At 37.4% G+C, this 18,227-nt stretch overlaps 1 protein-coding gene and 2 long non-coding RNA genes across 6 annotated transcripts in view; 2 read left to right on the top strand and 1 right to left on the bottom strand.

The window, feature by feature from the left end:
• Positions 1–17,818, bottom strand: part of LOC144554268 (uncharacterized) — a 54,820-nt gene extending 37,002 nt beyond the window's left edge. The window contains exon 1 of the long non-coding RNA XR_013511590.1: positions 17,631–17,818. This is a non-coding gene — a long non-coding RNA (uncharacterized LOC144554268). The remainder of the gene's footprint in view (positions 1–17,630) is intronic.
• On the top strand, positions 979–6,687 carry LOC144553686 (uncharacterized). 4 transcript variants are annotated; one of them, XR_013511436.1, is made up of 5 exons: positions 979–1,260; positions 3,141–3,559; positions 4,313–4,371; positions 5,050–5,101; positions 5,306–6,687. It is a non-coding gene; the product is annotated as an uncharacterized LOC144553686 (long non-coding RNA). The 4 variants fall into 4 exon arrangements; XR_013511438.1 differs by having other exon boundaries at positions 3,266–3,559; positions 5,050–6,687; XR_013511435.1 differs by having other exon boundaries at positions 5,050–6,687.
• LOC144554417 (uncharacterized) lies at positions 8,124–17,684 on the top strand. Its single transcript, XM_078302738.1, has 5 exons — positions 8,124–8,288; positions 8,432–10,499; positions 13,091–13,158; positions 14,142–14,343; positions 15,963–17,684. Exons 2-5 carry the CDS (start codon positions 8,564–8,566, stop codon positions 17,315–17,317), a joined length of 3,561 nt encoding a protein of 1,186 aa, XP_078158864.1. The 5' UTR covers positions 8,124–8,288; positions 8,432–8,563; the 3' UTR covers positions 17,318–17,684.
• Positions 17,819–18,227: the final 409 nt, after the last annotated feature.

The following is an 18,227-nucleotide window of genomic DNA, read 5'->3' as shown; positions in this document are numbered from 1 at the left end:
TTTGTTGCATGCCAGACGATTGACTGTACGAATCAGTTTATAGAAAAATACAATTGGCCCCATCCTCCCAAGTTTAAATTTTTCTATGAAACAAGCTAGTGTTGTGCTAACGGACAGGGCGGGCCGGGCAAAACTTGTGGCGAGTGACGGGTACAACGGATCGGGCATCATGATTTTTTTTTTTCAAAAAACTTGCCCTACCCGTTTTATACCCGTGTCCGTCACGGGTTTAGGGGCAGGGCAGTCCGGGTTCATGGGTAGGCCGGTCCGGGTATGGGGGGCGGTCCGGTCCGTTTTTTTTTTTTTTTTTTTCTGTTTTTGTTTATGTTTTTTGTTTATGTTTATGTTTTTTTTTTTGTTTTTGTTTTTTTTTCTATTTTTATTTTAGAATGTCGTACGAATATTATTACGTGTTTATAATTCGACTTTAAAAATCTGAATAGTTCAATATCAAATAGTGTATATAAATAAATAAAATTTGTAACTTATATATAAAAAATATTCGTGCGAAAAATTTGTATATTTATTCGGCTAAGTATAAATCTATTTATTTATTTCTTTACACAAGTCATTTTATTTTATTTTCAAATTCTCATTCTAATTATATAGTTTCATAATTTATTTATATCTCAAAATTTTTAGTTTGCATTTTAAATTGATAACATATTTTTTAAACGTTCATTTTAAATTGATAATATATTTTTTAAACGTTCATTTATTTTGAATTTATGAATTTTGATTTGGTTTGAATTTTGGTCAAAGTACTTGTAGCCTATAAGAACCGGGTCATTATAATACCTTACTTTTCAATGCAGAGTGACATCAGCGATGAACAGTTCCTCACCTCCGATCTGCCGTCCAATTCAGCATAAATGACTCAGATTATTTCTGTCTTACCTCATTTGACGTCATTCTTTCAGCGCTGTTCATCTCCAGTTGGGTGGCTCACGCGATCTCTAAAAAAAAAAAAATCACCGCTTCCTCAGCTCTATGCGAACTCGCGTAGGGCCGTACTTGGCTTCCACTCTCACCCGGGCGCTCCACGTTGCACCTCCCCTCAAAGTGTCGATTCCGCTCTCACCGCCTTCTTTGGTCCGATTATAGCTGGCCCTTCTTTCCCTCGGAGAATTGGCTTCCACAGTTCCACTCCTCCGTCTTTCTCCTTTAGCGATCCGATTCTCTACCTCACACTACTCTTGAAGGAGGCCAAGCTTCTAATTGGCTCATTGCCATCGGTCCTTCTCGCTTCTCCGAGTTACGGTACTTCTCTTTTGTATCTTTGCTTCAAATTTCATCAATTCCGGCAACCGGCTCAGATTTATGTAGACTAAAACTGGATATTAGATCAATTTTGACCTCTTTCGCTTCATGATTTGCATAATTATCTCCTGTTTGCCGTTTAACTTTCCCAATACGATCCCTGAATTTCACCCCTAAATTATTGGAAAACCTAGATTTCTAGCCTTCAACTTATAGGAGATTTTCTTGGGGAAATTTTTTTTTAGGTTCGTTGTTGCATTGGGGAAAAAGGTAATACTCACTGGTATATAGTTGGTAGCTCCATCAAATATTTGCAGGAATAGTTGTAGTCAAAATTTAATTGATGCTTCTCACTTTGTCACGCCGTACTGTTGTATATCTTCAATTACTGCAAATTTTCCCCAGTTCCAAATTGTTTGCAGTCCATGTCGGAATTACTGCAAATATTTCCAGTCTACAAACAGTCCTCTTTTTGTAGTTCAATACTAATCACTAGATTACAATTACGATGCTACCCTTTCCAAATTGAACCCGTAAATACTGTCACAATTCTATCATATTCCGGCTGTGATATCTACAAACTTGCCTTCACACCATTTCATACTTGAAATAATCGGGCCTTTTCACTTCCACATTTATTTAAACCTACATTATTTAATTTTCCCGCCCTCTATTACCAGCAGATTTGACTTATAATTCCAGAGCATCACACCATTTTAGACTTCAATAAATTTGACCTCCTAGCTTTTGCATTTATTAAAATCTAGCTTATTTCAATTTCTTCCCTACCTATTTCCACCACATTTGACTTCTATGTTCCTAGCCGCATCTGTTCCTGTGCGTTTGTTTCTTCTCTCTCTTTTTTTCATTGGGTTGTTCTTTCCTTCCTAGAAATATTATCTGCCAACGCAACGAGGTACTAATGTTTCACCTTATTAATAAGTTGTCTATTCTGGTCTCTGATTTTGGGACATCAGTCCGACTGTGCCAAGTTGTCTATTCTGGTCTCTGACTTAGCCTATTTCCAACATAAGTTGTCTATTCTGGTCTCTGCTAATGCAACGAGCTACTAATGAAAAAACTATGCAACAACATGCCGTAAGGCGTAAGCAAAGAATGAGACACTCATACAAAATGTTGCTAGAGAGAGGTAGAATGGCATGAATTCTTCACTCTCAGTCTTCATCACCAAATTCTGACAAAATTTTCAGAAAACATAGTGTCAGAATAGGTAAGAAATATCACATTTATTTCTTGACACAACTAAGAATGTTCATTCTACAAATCTCATAGATATTTTTTAATGTAATAGATATATACTTTTGGTTCTTTGATACATGCCATAAGACCACTATCTGATTATTATTTGCTTGGAAGGGAATTAACGACTAGGCACGTTTGCTGGGGCAACAGGGGAAAACAGAAAGAAAGGTTTCTGGTCCTTGGCATTTTGTTCTTTCTTCTGACAATTGTTGGCTGAGTTTCAATCATTAGTTGAGGAATGATTTTTCTTCTCCCTCCATTACCTCTCTCTCCATCTTTTTATTTTCTACATTGGAATACAACAGGTCAGGAGAAGTTTAGGACCATCACAAGCAGCTACTACCATGGTGCTCATGGAATAATAGTATGTTTTGATTGTCGATAAACTTCCATTTTGCACCTTCTCTCTCTCTCTCTCTCTCTCTTTTTCCCAAACATGCCCGTATGTTTTTTTTTTGTCTACGATTAAAAAGCACCTTGCATTAGTGCTATAAGCAATACTTCACATTTAATGGACCATCAACTTGGGCGTATTACGCTAGGATAGTTGTCTTGACTCATGTAACATGATTGGATTTTCTTTTTATAATTCATAATCTTCATGTTTGATTGCACAGATAGTGTATGATGTGACGGAGATGGAGAGCTACAACAATGTGAAACAGTGGTTAAATGAGATTTACCGGTATGCTCAGTGAGGTATTTGCTGGCAATAACTAAATTTGTGCTGAACTATATGTAGTGATTAAGGACCACGATGGCTTGCGCAAGAAAAAACACATAAGAATTACATAGGAGAAAACCAACATAGGCTGTGATTTTGCTTTTGGAGAGAGTAAGACACTCAGCCAGTCAAGCACAGAACCAGGAAACCTGGCAGGCGTGCCAGCAAAATCAGAGACGAAGAGAGACACTTCAATTGGTACCAGTACCAGTACCTGTGAAGCCATACCCCAACCCATAAAGTGACATCACCAGCGACAATTCAGGAGCCCAAGAAAACTAGCACAAGCCAGTGACAGAAACACGGCTGAAGGTATAGTGCCTCCTGTGTTGTTCTCTTCTTCCATTTGTCCTATTATTTTGTTTTATTATTGAGTTATTTCTTCCTGCTGGATGTTTGATACTCACAGTCCAGTTTCTACTCATATTTTATGTTCTTGATTTATTTTCCACATATGCTTGCTATTTACACCAACAGATTCCGTTCTTGTAATTACAAGGGGAAAAATTAAAAGCATCCAACGGGAGAATTAACCTCTTATGATGAAATAGCGAGTTCGATATGCACCGAGCATATGAAATATGTAAACCTCAACCCAGGGAATTTCAGGAGAATTGAGTTGAATATAGTTAGGGGTGGGAAAAAAAAATAAACAAAAAATAAATCTACTTTTAATTTCATGTTAGATGTCAGCAAGGCCCGTTGAAATTGCCCTAACATATTTTACCGCATGTCATCCTGCCTCAGGTGCTTTTTCCCACCTTGGAATTGGAAATTGAACATATTCTTTGTTGTAGCATAACTAACATATTTACATAAGAGTATTATGGAGAAATATGGCAAAGTTTCTTGCTAGTCTTTCGGGGAGTAAAAAAAGGGAATATAATTCATATTTTTACCCCTCAAATCGGAATTCATGCTTTTATTTTACCAGTACTGGGATGACAACCTCACTAAGTTTTTTTCTTGCAAGGGACAGACCTATTTTGTTTAATAGAAGGGGTCAACATCTGAATTTGCCCCCGTCTTTTTTCTGCCATTAAGTATTTTCTTCTCTTCCCATAGGTCACAGGTTTATCGGAGGTGAGAAAGACATTGTTGGCTGGAGTACTTGCTCATACACGGTTAGTAATTACCTGCCTTCCATTTCCCTTTTCAACTTTTTCCATTACTTATTACCCTTCTCTATGATTTACCTGATGATATTTGCTCTGCGTAAAGTTGCGTTGCCATTTGTTTGTCCGCTGTTTGTCAAGTCCAGATCACACTAACAAACAAAAGAGGGAAAAATAGGTGAAAAAAAAACACAGAAAAATATTTCCACACATAAATTATAACAGATGCAGCTCAGGAAAAGTCAACCCAAAAAAAAATTTCAAATCATTACTTCTAACTAAACTACTCTTCAAGTCTTAAGGATTTTTTTTTTTTTTTCAAACTGATAGTAAGGCCCATTCACCTTATTCTATCCGATTTGTTCTTGCTCTTAACTGTTACATACATATTGAAATTAGTCACTGATGAGGACCTATAATGCAGCACAATTACGACATATTTACACATAGTAGTCCACATAATTATGGAGATTCTTACGAGTTTTATATAAAACCAAAAAAAAAACCTCCATATTATTTTCTTCCAATCAGCGGTGATGTATTCATTCGTTGGAAATAGACTACCTAGCTGAAGAGGCTTCCTAATGTTATACAGAACTTGTCAGTTTTAGTAACATGCCGAATTTTCCCATGTATAGTTATCTTAATATTTCCCAGTGGCTTTTCCTTTGTTTGCATTTGTAACAGGTTTCTTTCCGGTGGACAAGGCATTGCTGCTTGTAGTATATCCTCCTGCACTGTGAGTTTTTTTTCGGTTTACGTGTCCCTTTTTTAAAGAAATTGACATCATCACTTAACCTATATTTCCCCTGATGATATCTGTGTTGTCCAAGTGTGCGTTGCCATTTTTTATTTTTTATTTTTCCCTGTTTTTAACTTCAAAATCCTTCCACTATATTCTCCTTTCTGAACATTTTCCACTTGTCACGTCTCCTCTCTAAAGGATGAAAAGACGGCGTAACTTTGATGGTTCGCCTTCATCAAGTGGGACTTCGTACTTTCACTCTTCGGTACAAATTTGATTCTATTAACTCTATGTATATCTATAATCTAGGGCAGTTTAGTCTACTGTAGAATGAACAAATGTAAGACTGTTTAGTGATCGATGTTATAAATTATGCATCGTTCATATGATCCACTTAATCAATGACAGAAGAGTTAATACTCATTAGTACAAATTGATCAAGTAAAAAAAATTGGATCCTCTACCTGACCCGCGTCCCTTCCCCTTTCCTCTCCCACGACTGGATTGTGCTGAGTAGTAAGCTGCAGGATCAGAGGTAAAATTGGAGGCTGTTACCTGAGAAGAGAGAAGTGATTCGTGAGAAAGGAGAAATCCATGGAGATCTGACAAGGTAACCGGAGTAGATTGGGTTGTGAGCGCAACAACGAAGGAATTGTACTCAGCCCCAAAGCCGCCTAGAATGGAGCGAATGAGCTCAGCATCAGTGATAGGTGATCCAGCAGCGGCAAGTTGATCAGCAATACCTCGCATCTGCTCAAAGTATCCACCACGCGACTTGCCTCCACGGGTTGTAATTTTCAAGGCACGGCGCAATTTCATCTCTCTAGCAGTAGAGATTGCCGAGTAGACACGATGGAGATATGACCAGAGCTGTGCCAAGCTACATACCGAGAAAGGACTGGTCCTGTGATGGAAGAGCGAAGCCAGCCAAGCAATAGACGATCTTGTCTGTACCAGGTAAGAAAAGCCGGGTTAGAGGTCAGCACCTCACCGACCTTGATTTGCTGAGCTGGAGGCGTGAAGAGGGGATCAAGGTACTGTGATATGCCAAATCTATCGATGATTGGCTCAATTTGCGATCGCCAAGTCAGAAAATTCTGACGATCCAGTTTTGTTGACACCGGGATATTGATCTGGATTACTGGATCGGTACCAGTCTGAGTAGAGGCGCTGGTAACATCCGAATTTGCTGCCATTTTCTTGTAAGGAAGAGGAGGAGATAAGAAAAAATTGTATTTTCTTGATTTCAAGATTTAGAAGAGAAGAGAAGAGAAGAGAAGAGAGAGCTCTAAGGCTCTGATACAATGAACAAATGTATAAAGAAGAGAGAGAAAGGGGAATGTGAAATTGTATTTCATCAATCAATCTTAGTACAGGGTATGCTGTATATATAGCCTATACAATCATCTAACTAATACAGCTGTCACTAGAATGTTCTACTGTAACTGTAATCCTATACATGTAACTAATTCTATTATATGCGCTATTAGGGACTTTGTAAGAGAAAGGCTGTCAGAGTTACAGTTGTACTATTTGTAAGGAAATTTCTCATATTTTTGAAAAAAAAATTTCTCTTTGTTTATGATGTACTGTAACTCCTAAAATGGGTATATGCAATATAGAAATTATTTTTACAATGAAATTGAGGCTTTGACTGTTTGAAGGTATGATCTAATGATTGAATACAAGGATGAGCTATCGCAACTGATCACAGTTGAATAAGGGAAATCTCTAAAGGAGACTCTTCGTGCAGTGCAAATTGGATTATATTAACTCTATATATATCTATAATCTAGGGCGATTTAGTCTCCTGTAGAATGAACAAATGTATGCATGTTTATTGATCGATGTTATAAATTTTGCATCGTTGATATGATCCACTTAATCAATGACAGAAGAGTTAATACTCATAGGTTGAAATTGATTAGGTAAAAAGAAAAATTAGATTTGTGAGCTGAAAAATCTGAGGGGCCTTTCAAGAGAAAGGCTGTCACAGTTGTACTATTTGTAAGGAAATTTCACACACGTGGAATTTTTTATTTGTCTTCGTTACTGTATGAAAGGTTTTATGTTGTTGTAATGACCGATGTGGTATTATTTATTTTTATGACAAATTCTACTTTTTTGTTATCACAAGTATTGTACTCTGTAAAATATTAATACATATTTCAATTCTTGAAATTAGTTTAGTCATCACTTCGACTATTCGACATATATGGTATTTAATGAGATATAAAATGAAAAATTGAAGTAAAACATAGCATTCAATGTTAGAGTGCCGTAGAGCACACCATTAACCTACCCTTTTGAAATCATACTACTAATAAAATAATACGCCACTTATGTATTCCAACAAACATCAAAAACAACAAAAAACTGTTGCGGCGGAGCTGCAACTATGCGACTAGTTTATTTTGAATTTTTGAATTTCAAAGAGGTACATGTAGTTAGTGATTTGGTTTAAATTTTGAATTTAAAAAAGAAAAAGAAAAAAAGAAGGGTATCACGGACACAAAGTACGGGCATGGGTTGATGGGTACGGACACGAAGGGCACGGATATGGCAGGTATGAGTTTATTTCGGTTCGGGTTCTAACAGGTTTTTGCCGTAAGAATCGGATCTGATCCTTCTTATATCCGTACCCGTGTACCTGTGCATACCCAGGCACAGACATGGACAGGACGGGTAACGGGCACAGATTCGGCGGTCTGGATTTGACCCGGGCGGGTATAATCAAACCACTATCTGACAAGCAACGATGATATCCAAGTAGTCGGTAGAAGTAGATTTTCAGATGGAGTCCGGATTCACTCAACTCAAATTTTTGATTTTCGATTCAATCCATCCGATAAGATGTGAACAATGGAATGCATGGGATCATTTAATATTGATACCAAAGCTGATCGGACGGTCTAAATACAAACACAAAATTTGAGGTACCTCAGGCAAAATGAATTAAATTACGATACGTCGATACCCTTTACTGGACTCATTTTGCTTGTCCTTGGACTTTGGACTGAGCTCCGAAGACTATCTCGTGAAAGAAGATAGCAAAAACCCTAGATCAAAGAGCAACAATCATCAATCTATTTTCCCTCACCTCGGATTGAAGAATCGAAGGTTGCACAGAAGCAAACACAATTTCGAAACCGAGCTCCTTGAGAACACTCCTCTCCGTCAGGTATGGTCCCACATTCTCACCCCCTCTCTCGACCTCATTTTAGTTCAACTAAGAGTTCATTTTCCAAATTTTAATTTCAGCTTATCAAAGTATTTTCAAAATAGCTAATTCTTGCACAATTTTTGCTATGTATTCATTGATAGGTGCTGAACGTTGCTTCGGATTAGCTTGGTATTCAATTTTCCTTCCATATCTTGATTACAATTTAATCAAAATCAGCACAAATTAAGGGTCCAAAAGCATTTGCTGTGGTACTGACTGAGTAATCGTGGGCAATGGGGACCCGCCAATTAGAATTGTTTGTAAGAGAGCGTTGTAGATCGGGCACCCTTACTGTCCCTGAAGCACGTCGCCTATTTGACCGGCTGGCCACCATCAGCCCGACGCCATCCATCTATCCCTTCAACAATCTCTTCACAGCGCTGGTCCGAATGAACAATTTAACCAACCATTACCCGACTATATTGTCCCTCTTTAACCGATTGACCCAAAATAAACGTATCTTACCCAACGTCTGCACATATGGCATCCTGATAAACTGCTGTACCCAAGTGGATCGGATCGGATTAGCTTTTGTTCTACTCGGACAATTTCTTAAGGTCGGGCCGGGTGCTGATCCTGATGTCTTCAATCCATTACTGAAGGGTCTTTGTAAGGATAATAGGATCCATGAGGCTGCAGCCATAGTGCTCGATAAAATGCCTAAGTTGGGCTGCACACCTGATCTCTTCTCCTATAACACTCTTATGAATGGGTTGTGTAAGATGGGACAAATTGAAAAGGCAGAGGAACTGGTAGATTACATGGTTTCTAAAGGGCTTCAACCTGATGTTGTGACCTATACCACTCTCATTGATGGGCTATGCAAGAAAGGGCTGTTAGACAAGGCAACACAGATACAGCAGTGCATGATTTCCAAAGGCCTTGAACCAAATGTTGTGACTTACAATGCTCTCATGGACGTGCTATGCAAGAAAGGAGATATTGAGAAGGCAGAGGAACTCCTTGATCGCATGGTTTCTAAAGGTCTTCAACCTAATATTGTGTCCTATACCACTCTCATAGATGGGCTTTGCAAGAAGGGGCTGATAGACAAGGCAGTGAACATGCTGCAGCACATCGTTTCTGAAGGGCATGAGCCCAATGTCATGACTTATACTGCTCTCATGGATGCACTATGCAAGAATGGAGAAATTGACAAAGCAAAGGACATGCTGCATCAGATGATTGCCAAAGGCTACATGCCCAATGTTGTGACTTACAATACGTTCATGGATGCACTATGCAAGGAAGGACAACCTGAATTGGCAGAGGAATTACTACATCACATGATTTCTGGAGGTCTGCAACCTAATGTTGTTAGTTATAGCACTCTTATAGATGGGTTTTGCAAGATGGACAAATTAGAAAAGGCAAAGAAGTTGCTGAGTGAGATGGTATCAAAGGGGATATTACCGAACACTGTGACATGCAATATTGTCATGGATGCACTTTGCAAGAAGGGGGAAACTGAAAACGCAGAGGAATTACTCAACCATATGTTTTCTGAGAGTTATTTACCAAATATAGTTACTTTTACTACAGTAATTGATGGTCTATGCAAGAAAGGGTTGATGGATAAGGTTGAAAAGATGTTAAATGTCATGCTTGCTAAAGGTGTGACGCCTAATCTTGTAACATATACCAGTGTTATAGATGGGTATTCTAAGCTAGGCTGTTGGAAGGACACAATTAGAGTTTTCAAAGAAATGCTTGATCGAGGCTTTTTGCCCGATGAGGTTACTTATAATTCGATGATGAATTCTTTGTGCAAACAAGGCCAAAGCAAGGAAGCTCATAATTTGTTTGATTTAATGGTTAGTAGAGGTATAAAACCGGATATTATTTCATATCGAACGTTACTTCTGGGCTATGCTGCCAATGGAACTGCCACCGATGTGATGAATATCCTGGATAGTATGCTGCTAAATAATGTAGCACCAGATTATTTAACTTATACTTCCTTGATTAAAGCATATGCCAAGAACAGAAAAGTTAATGATGCTATGTGCATTCTGGGAAGAATGAAGCAAGAAGGTGTGAAACCCGATTTAGCTGCCTACTCTCCAGTATTAGAGGTGCTTTTAGATATTGGGCGAGTTGATGATGCGAGAGATCTCATGGACCAGATAATAGCTGAGACTGATGATTCAAGCACTCGATCAGATTCAAGTACTAAATGATCTATTTGTACTTTGAGTTGGCTAGTTACTCTATTAAGTGAAATATTGTACATACTGCTTTGCTAATATTTCTTTTATCTGATCTTGTTTGCTTTCCGTTGTCACCTTGTTACAAGGTTGCATTTCCTTGACAATGCATAAAATCTAATTTGCTTGTTCACGCTCTTTTCTATTTCCTGCTGGGATTTCAACGAACTTGTATTGGTGGCATTATGCTAGATCAGACTTGTTAAGTCAGTACATACCAGTTAATGGTTTTTTTATATCAGCAGGTAATACAAGGTCAAATTGAAAACTACTTTCATTTACTCTTTCATTTTTTTCCATAGAAGATCTGCTTATAGATTTTTTGAATATTTCAATTTTGAAAGATTACTAGTTTCTAGGTCCATTTCTCTGCTACTGCATGGTTCTTCCTACACTATCAAACTTAAGCTTATTGCCTTATCTGTCTAGTTAATAATCTTGACAGGAATCATGCTAGTGCAAGGAAATGGTCGAGACTAGATCTCTAAACTCACCTCTGTACCACTTGCTAGCTAGTATGGTTGCAGCCTAGAGTTCAACTGATCTTTCTATGTCGCATGTGTTGGGTGGCTGAGACCACCTATCTGAGTTGAGCTTTTATTTGGGGTAATGACTTTTCAGTTCTTAGTTTGTAATTAGTTAATTCTCTGGTAATGCAATGGGCTATAAACATCCTTTTTTTAACCAAAAAAAAAAACTGACGCAAAAACTATATATTCGAGATAAGGGCAAACATGTCATTTTATTTTTGTATCATCTTCGATTCATTTATATTAGTCAGTATTTTTACTGATTTTAAAATTTAGATGGAAAAATATCTAAATAATGAAATTATAATGATTATGTATTTAATTTTCTCATATGATGAACTTATAATGATTATGTATATAATTTTCTCATAAAAAAATTAAGTGATGCTAGCTCATACAGCCTCCAACATTGCAGAGCTATCTCCATTTAGTACATACTAAGAATTAACATTACACAATAGCTAAAACAAAGGGAACAAAATTACAGTCTAGTTGCTCTGAAAAATTGAAAATTTTGCTGTATAATACTTGTTTAACACAAAATACAAAAACTGGATATAGGGAGGATACCGGATGTCCGAATTCTCTCTCTTGCTCTTTCTTTTATATCTTAATCTCTCACCAGAAGATGATATTTCACAATGATTTTTTTTAACTACAAAGATTTCTTATCTCAAAATAAGAGAATTTCATTCATGGACGAAATGGAAAAGGCCTCGGACTTGGGGAAAAACAAATACATGGCCGTAATACTTTTAATGCACTTGTTTGATTGTAAGAAAGCGCGATTTATAGCAAGTTAATAAGTCCTTGGAGAAAACAACAAATCAAATTTACAATGACGAGCTACTTGTTAAAAGAAAAAAGTTTGTTTTTGACTCCCAGATTATTTCACTTGATTCAATTGAATTATTGATTTTTTTTTCAAGCATCACTATTAAATACTTGTTTGTATGATACCGAATATTACCGCATAATGCCGCATATTACAGCATACTTATTTATATATACATGAATTCTCATTTTAAAATCTACATATATAAGTCTTATTGGCTTATCTGTCTAGTTAATAATGTTGACAGGAATCATGCTAGTGCAAGGAAATGGTCGAGACTAGATCTCTAAACTCCTAACCTCTGTACCACTAGCTAGTATGGTTGCAGCCTAGAGTTCAAAAGACCGAATTTTTTATTAATAGAAATAAAATAAAATAAATATCGAAATACGGGATTACTCTTGATTATTTTCGAAATATAGGTAGAACGGGTTGTCTAATTAACCCGTCCGGGTTACATTCCTGCTTAACCAACTTAATCCACTTCGCCGAAAAAAAAAAAAAAAACCGGACGGGTTTAGAGGTCCCATCCCGAAAAAAAAAAAAAAATGCGGACGGGTTAAGGCGTCCCGTCCGACGCCAAAAATAAAAAAAGTGACAATTTATTTGCGGAGCAGCATACATGTGGTCTTCTCAAAAGTCAGATTTGATAATAATTTTTATTGGAAAAGGTGACAATTTTCACTGGCTTATTATACCCTAAAAAACGAATGACAATGTTTGGTGAAGGCGACTGATCAGCCTGTGCTGCTGCTCAAAATCTCAAATTCTGAGTTTCAATTAGCTGATCCGAACTGCTAAGTGTGATCTACACAACAAAATCTTTGAAGGGACTGATATTTTTAGAACTTTTTACTATCCTTTTGGATAGGAGACAAACCAATTATTTTTAAAATTCTGGACAAGGCTTGAGGATTTAATCGTAAAATCCGCCCACTACCCCCATTTGAGGGTGAACAACAAATTGGTGGCACATATTCTCCATCCAAAATCTTAAAATTTGAGATTCAGAGATGTAGTGCCAGTTGATTGGTGCTATAACACCATAGCGTACATGTACTGGAAACTTCAATAGCCAGTTGACTGGGCACCACGATGGCGTGCGTCGTGAATTCACCCAAACCTTCTTCCTTGCTCCTCAGGATAAGAGCTATTTTGTCCTCAATGACCTTTTCCGGTACACTTCAGCATCTATAATACTTGTGGCTGAGCATCATGATCCCTCTGACAGCCCTCATGTGCATGTAGCTGGTGAGGTGCTTGCCAATGGAACTGCTGTGCATTATCCGAGCGAGCATGGTGCGTTCTTTATGTTATTTGTTACTTGTGCCATGTCTGATTGATTTGCATTTAGCAAATAATTCATGCTTGTTCAGGTTGCTGCTTTATAAATGGTTGAGAGTTAATAAAATGTTTGCTATTATCTGTTGGCTTGCCATAAATGTTCGATTTCCACCTTATTGCATTTAGCAAATATTATCCGCATTTTTTCTTTTTTCGGGATGGGACCTCTAAACCCGTCCGGTTTTTTTTTTTTTTTTTTTTTAATACGGCGAAGTGGATTAAGTTGGTTAAGCAGCGATGTAACCCGGACGGGTTTACACAACTCGTTCTACCTATATTTCGAAAATAATCAAAAGTAATCCCGTATTTCGATATTTATTTTATTTCTATTAATAAAAAATTCGGGTTCAAAAGATCTTTCTATGTCGCATGTGTTGGGTGGCTGAGACCACCTATCTGAGTTGGGCTTTTAATTGGGGATAATGACTTTGTAGTTCTTAGTTTGTAATTAGTTAATTCTCTGGTAATGCAATGGGCTATTAACAGCCTTTTTTTATATATATATAAAAAAAAAAAATACTGACGCAATTTTTTTTATTATATATTCCATATAAGGGCAAACTTGTCATTTTATTTTTGTATCATTTATATTAGTCATTATTTTTACTGATTTTAAAATTTAGATGGTAAAATATCTAAATGATGAAATTATAATGATTATGTATTTAATTTTGTCATATGATGAAATTATAATGATTATGTATATAATTTACTCATAAAAAATTAAGTGATGCTAGGTCCTACAGCCTCCAACATTGCAGAGATATCTCCATTCAATGCATACTAAGAATTAACATTACACAATAGCTCCTGCACAGCATGTCCTCCAATTGTATCCACTCGTTGTAGTTGACCTCTAAAAATTAGGTAATTTCTTTGCTTCCAAATGTGCCAGCATGTTGCTGCAAAGTGTGATTGCCATATCTTCCACCTACTTCTTCCCGCAGCTTTTGCTATGCCAGCTGATGCATCCCATACCGATAATACCGAGTCCCCCGGTACCATGATGCGGTGTCCCAGTACAGATACAACACGGTTCCAGATTGCTTTAGCATTTGGGCATTTAAGAAACAGATGCATAAACTCTGAGGCATATGGTACAGCCTGTTTAATATATACTTTATTCGTTGTAAGTTATTATAATTTTCAAGTATCGTCGCCAAATGCAAATTTATCATTTTCAGTTCTCTTATATATATCATTCTTAATTTGACATATGTTCTTATCAATTTTATATTCCCGCACCAATTTCTTAACAAAATAAAATAAACAAAATGAAAGATTATACCTATATATCAAATTATCAATCAAGGTACGTATATCAAATTATCAAATTATTACTGAAGGGTCTTTGTAAGGATAATAGGATTCATGAAGCTGTAGCTATAGTGCTCGATAAAATGCCTAAGCTGTAGCTATAGTCCCTAAATTTTTAAAAATGTCAGAGCATTCATATAAATATAAATTGCAATAAAATTATAATTTTATTAATAATATAAAACTTACCCTAGTGGCAGCCTCGAAGATACGGTGCTCCGCGTTCGGGTACCAGAGAAAGTCTGACACCTGATCAGTGCGGTACCGGATACCGGGCACCACAGATGTCAACGCCTCATCGACGTACTGTGACATCTCAATAGGAGTAGGTATAGGGGCTGCACCTCGACTGGAAGAAGGTATATCTCTCGTAGATGCCATGCTGTATTTTATATTTTGGTTTTATTAGAATTTACAATTATTTTGGTCAATGACTAATTATTTCGGTCCATAACTAATTATTTTGGTCAATAACTTATTTTTTGGACAATTACTAATTTTTTGGACAATTACTAATTATTTCGGTCCATAACTAATTATTTTGGTCAATAACTAGATTTAGTACATATCTAAACTCTAAATTATAAACCCTACTCCTAATTCTACACCTACTCCTACTCTTATTCCTAACCTAAACTAAAAATTGAAATTAGAAAAGAAGAAGAAAATTACCTGATTCGAAGGGATTAAGAACCAAATGGAATTGTGACAAAAAAATGAAACCAGCGGCCACTATTTATAGGCCTGAGGGGTGGCCGCAGCCCACAAAGGCGGCCCAAAATAGAGGCCGATTTTTGTAGATGCGGCCACCAAAACAGTGGCCGCTTCTAGGAGATGCGGCAATGTCATTTTTAAAATTTCCACAGAAAAATGGTGTTTTGGTTTATTATTTTTTGAATAATGGTATATTTAAAAATTTCAGGTCTGGATATAAACACAAAATTTGAGGTACCTTAGACAATATGATTTCTATTAAGATGCACTTTACCCATTTTTTGTGCTTGGACTGAGGTTCAAAGTCCCCTCCTAACCTCTCTACGAATTCACCTCCAAAGCACTTTAAAACCCTAGATCGAAGAGTGACAAACCTCAGTCTTGTTTCCCTCACCTCGGATTCAACAATCGAAGGTATGGTCCCACATTCGCACCCCCTCTCTCTCTCTCTCTCTCTCTCTGGATGCCCTCGACCCCCTTTTAGTTCAACTAAGAGTTCGTTTTCAACTTTTAATGTCAGCTGATCAAAGTATTTTCAAAATTGCTAATTTCATGCACAATATTTGCTATGTATTCGTTGATAGGTGCTGAATGTTGCTTCGGATTAGCTTGGTATTCGTTTTTGCTTCCATATCTTGATTACAAGTTAAGAGTCCAAAAGCATTTGCCGTGGTACTGACTGAGTAATCCTGGGCAATGGGGACCCGTCAATTAGAATCGTTTGTAAGAGAGCGCTGCAGATCGGGCACCCTTACTGTCCCTGAAGCAGGTCGCCTGTTTGACAGGCTGCTGGCCACCAGAGACCCAGCCCCATCCATCTATCCTTTCAACCATCTCTTCACGGAACTGGTTCGCATGAACAACGTAACCAACCATTACGTGACTATCTTTTCCCTCTTTGACCGACTGACCCAAAATAAGCATGTCTCACCCAATGTCTGCACGTATTGCATCCTGATAAACTGCTGTACCCGAGTGGATCGGGTCAGATTTGCTTTTGTTTTACTCGGACGATTTCTTAAGGTTGGACCCGGGGTTCATTCGGATGTATTCAATCCATTACTAAAGGGTCTTTGTAAGGATAATAGGATCCATGAGGCTGCAGCCATAGTGCTCGATAAAATGCCTAAGTTGGGTTGCACACCTGATCTCTTCTCCTATAACACTCTTATGAATGGGTTGTGTAAGATGGGACAAATTGAGAAGGCAGAGGAACTCTTGGATTGCATGGTTTCTAAAGGGCTTCAACCTAATGCTGTGACCTATAACACTCTCATAGACGGGCTGTGCAAGAAAGGAGAAATTGACAAGGCCAAGGAACTCCTGGATTACATGGTTTCTAAAGGGCTTCAACCTGATGCTGTGACCTATAACACTCTCATAGACGGGCTGTGCAAGCAAGGAGCAATTGAGAAGGCAGAAGAACTCCTGGATTACATGGTTTCTAAAGGGCTTCGACCTAATGTTGTGACCTATACCACTCTCATAGATGGGCTGTGCAAGAAAGGGCTACTGGACAAGGCAAACCAGATGGTGCAGTGCATGATATCCAACGGCCTTGAACCAGATGTTGTGACTTTCAATGCTCTCATGGATATGCTATACAAGAAAGGAGAAATTGAAAATGCAGAAAAACTCCTGGATTTCATGGTTTCTAAAGGAGTTCAACCTGATATTGTGAGCTATAACATTCTCATTGATGGGCTGTGCAAGAAAGGGCTGTTAGACAAGGCAACACAGATGCTGCATTTCATGATTTCCAAAGGCCTTAATCCGAATGTTGTAACTTACAGTGCTGTCATGGATGCACTGTGCAAGCAAGGAGAAATTGAGAAGGCAGAGGAACTCCTTGATTTCATGGTTTCTAAAGGGGTTCAACCCGATATCGTGACCTATACCATTCTCATTGATGGGCTGCGTAAGAAAGGGCTACTAGCCAAGGCCGAGCAGATGCTGCAGTGCATGATTTCCAAAGGCCTTGAACCGGATGTTGTAACTTACCGTGCTCTCAGATGCACTGTGCAAACAAGGAGAAATTGAGAAGGCGGAGTAACTCCTGCATCGCATGGCTTTGGAAATGCCAACCATAGCATAGGGAGCACAGTCAGAAAAGAAGAATTTAACCTGGAGGTTGAGGCCAGTGTGAGTCATATGCAGTGCTGATTGCAAATTGGTATTTTTGCTTTTGTTTGAATCACTACTGTTCATGCTTAAATTTTGCATATTGAGGAACAATATATGGTCAGCGCTGATGCAAATTGGTATATTTTCTTTTGTTTGAATCACTATTGTTCATTCTTAAATTTTGCATATTGAGGAACAATATATGGGTTGCTGGTATGGCTTGTACAACTTGGATACCATCATGTGTTGTACCACCAGTCAATCATTTACTTTTTGTATGAAATGACGTGTGTTGCACTCTTAAACATGAAACAAATTACTATTATATACAGAATTGTAAACCTCCTCTTGCATCTACTTTGAAGATTCACTGCTCATTGGTATTTTATTTATTATTTTAGGAGAATTTTCATGTTTGCACTGGATCACAATTTTATTATGAGTAAAGCTAATATACACTTAAGTGTACCGTACTCTTAAGTTTATATTAGCTTAAACTCTTTTATTATTGCTCATGATTTATGTGGAAATTGGATTTCACCATCTACTAAGTGAACCGATTAAATATGCAAGATTTTCTGATTATACAATAAGAACTTAAGTTGTCAGATTTATGTAATGGTTTGCACTTTGTTTTCTGGTTTTGACGTTTTCTACATATTACATCACTAGTTAAGTTGTCAGATTTATGTAATTTGGCGGCCTAGGTAAAATTCAAATTTCCACCAAACATGAGTGTTTTGGTTTAAATGTTTTTTTAATGGTATAAATAAAAATTTCGGTTGGATGAATCTATATATTCTTTGAGGTAACATAACATTTCTGT

This window comes from Carex rostrata, chromosome 5 (assembly GCF_964058835.1).
Source record: "Carex rostrata chromosome 5, lpCarRost1.2, whole genome shotgun sequence".
Classification (NCBI taxonomy): Eukaryota; Viridiplantae; Streptophyta; class Magnoliopsida; order Poales; family Cyperaceae; genus Carex; species Carex rostrata.
This window is presented reverse-complemented; position numbering and strand designations above follow the sequence as displayed.

Bases quoted from the DNA above. Each gene is read 5' to 3' on its own strand.
- LOC144554417 (XM_078302738.1), top strand. From the start codon at position 8,564: ATGGGGACCCGCCAATTAGAATTGTTTGTAAGAGAGCGTTGTAGATCG. The intron at 10,500-13,090 runs GTACTAAATGAT...GGTACACTTCAG, and splicing joins AAGCACTCGATCAGATTCAA to CATCTATAATACTTGTGGCT. The intron at 13,159-14,141 runs GTGCTTGCCAAT...CAAATGTGCCAG, and splicing joins ATGTGCATGTAGCTGGTGAG to CATGTTGCTGCAAAGTGTGA.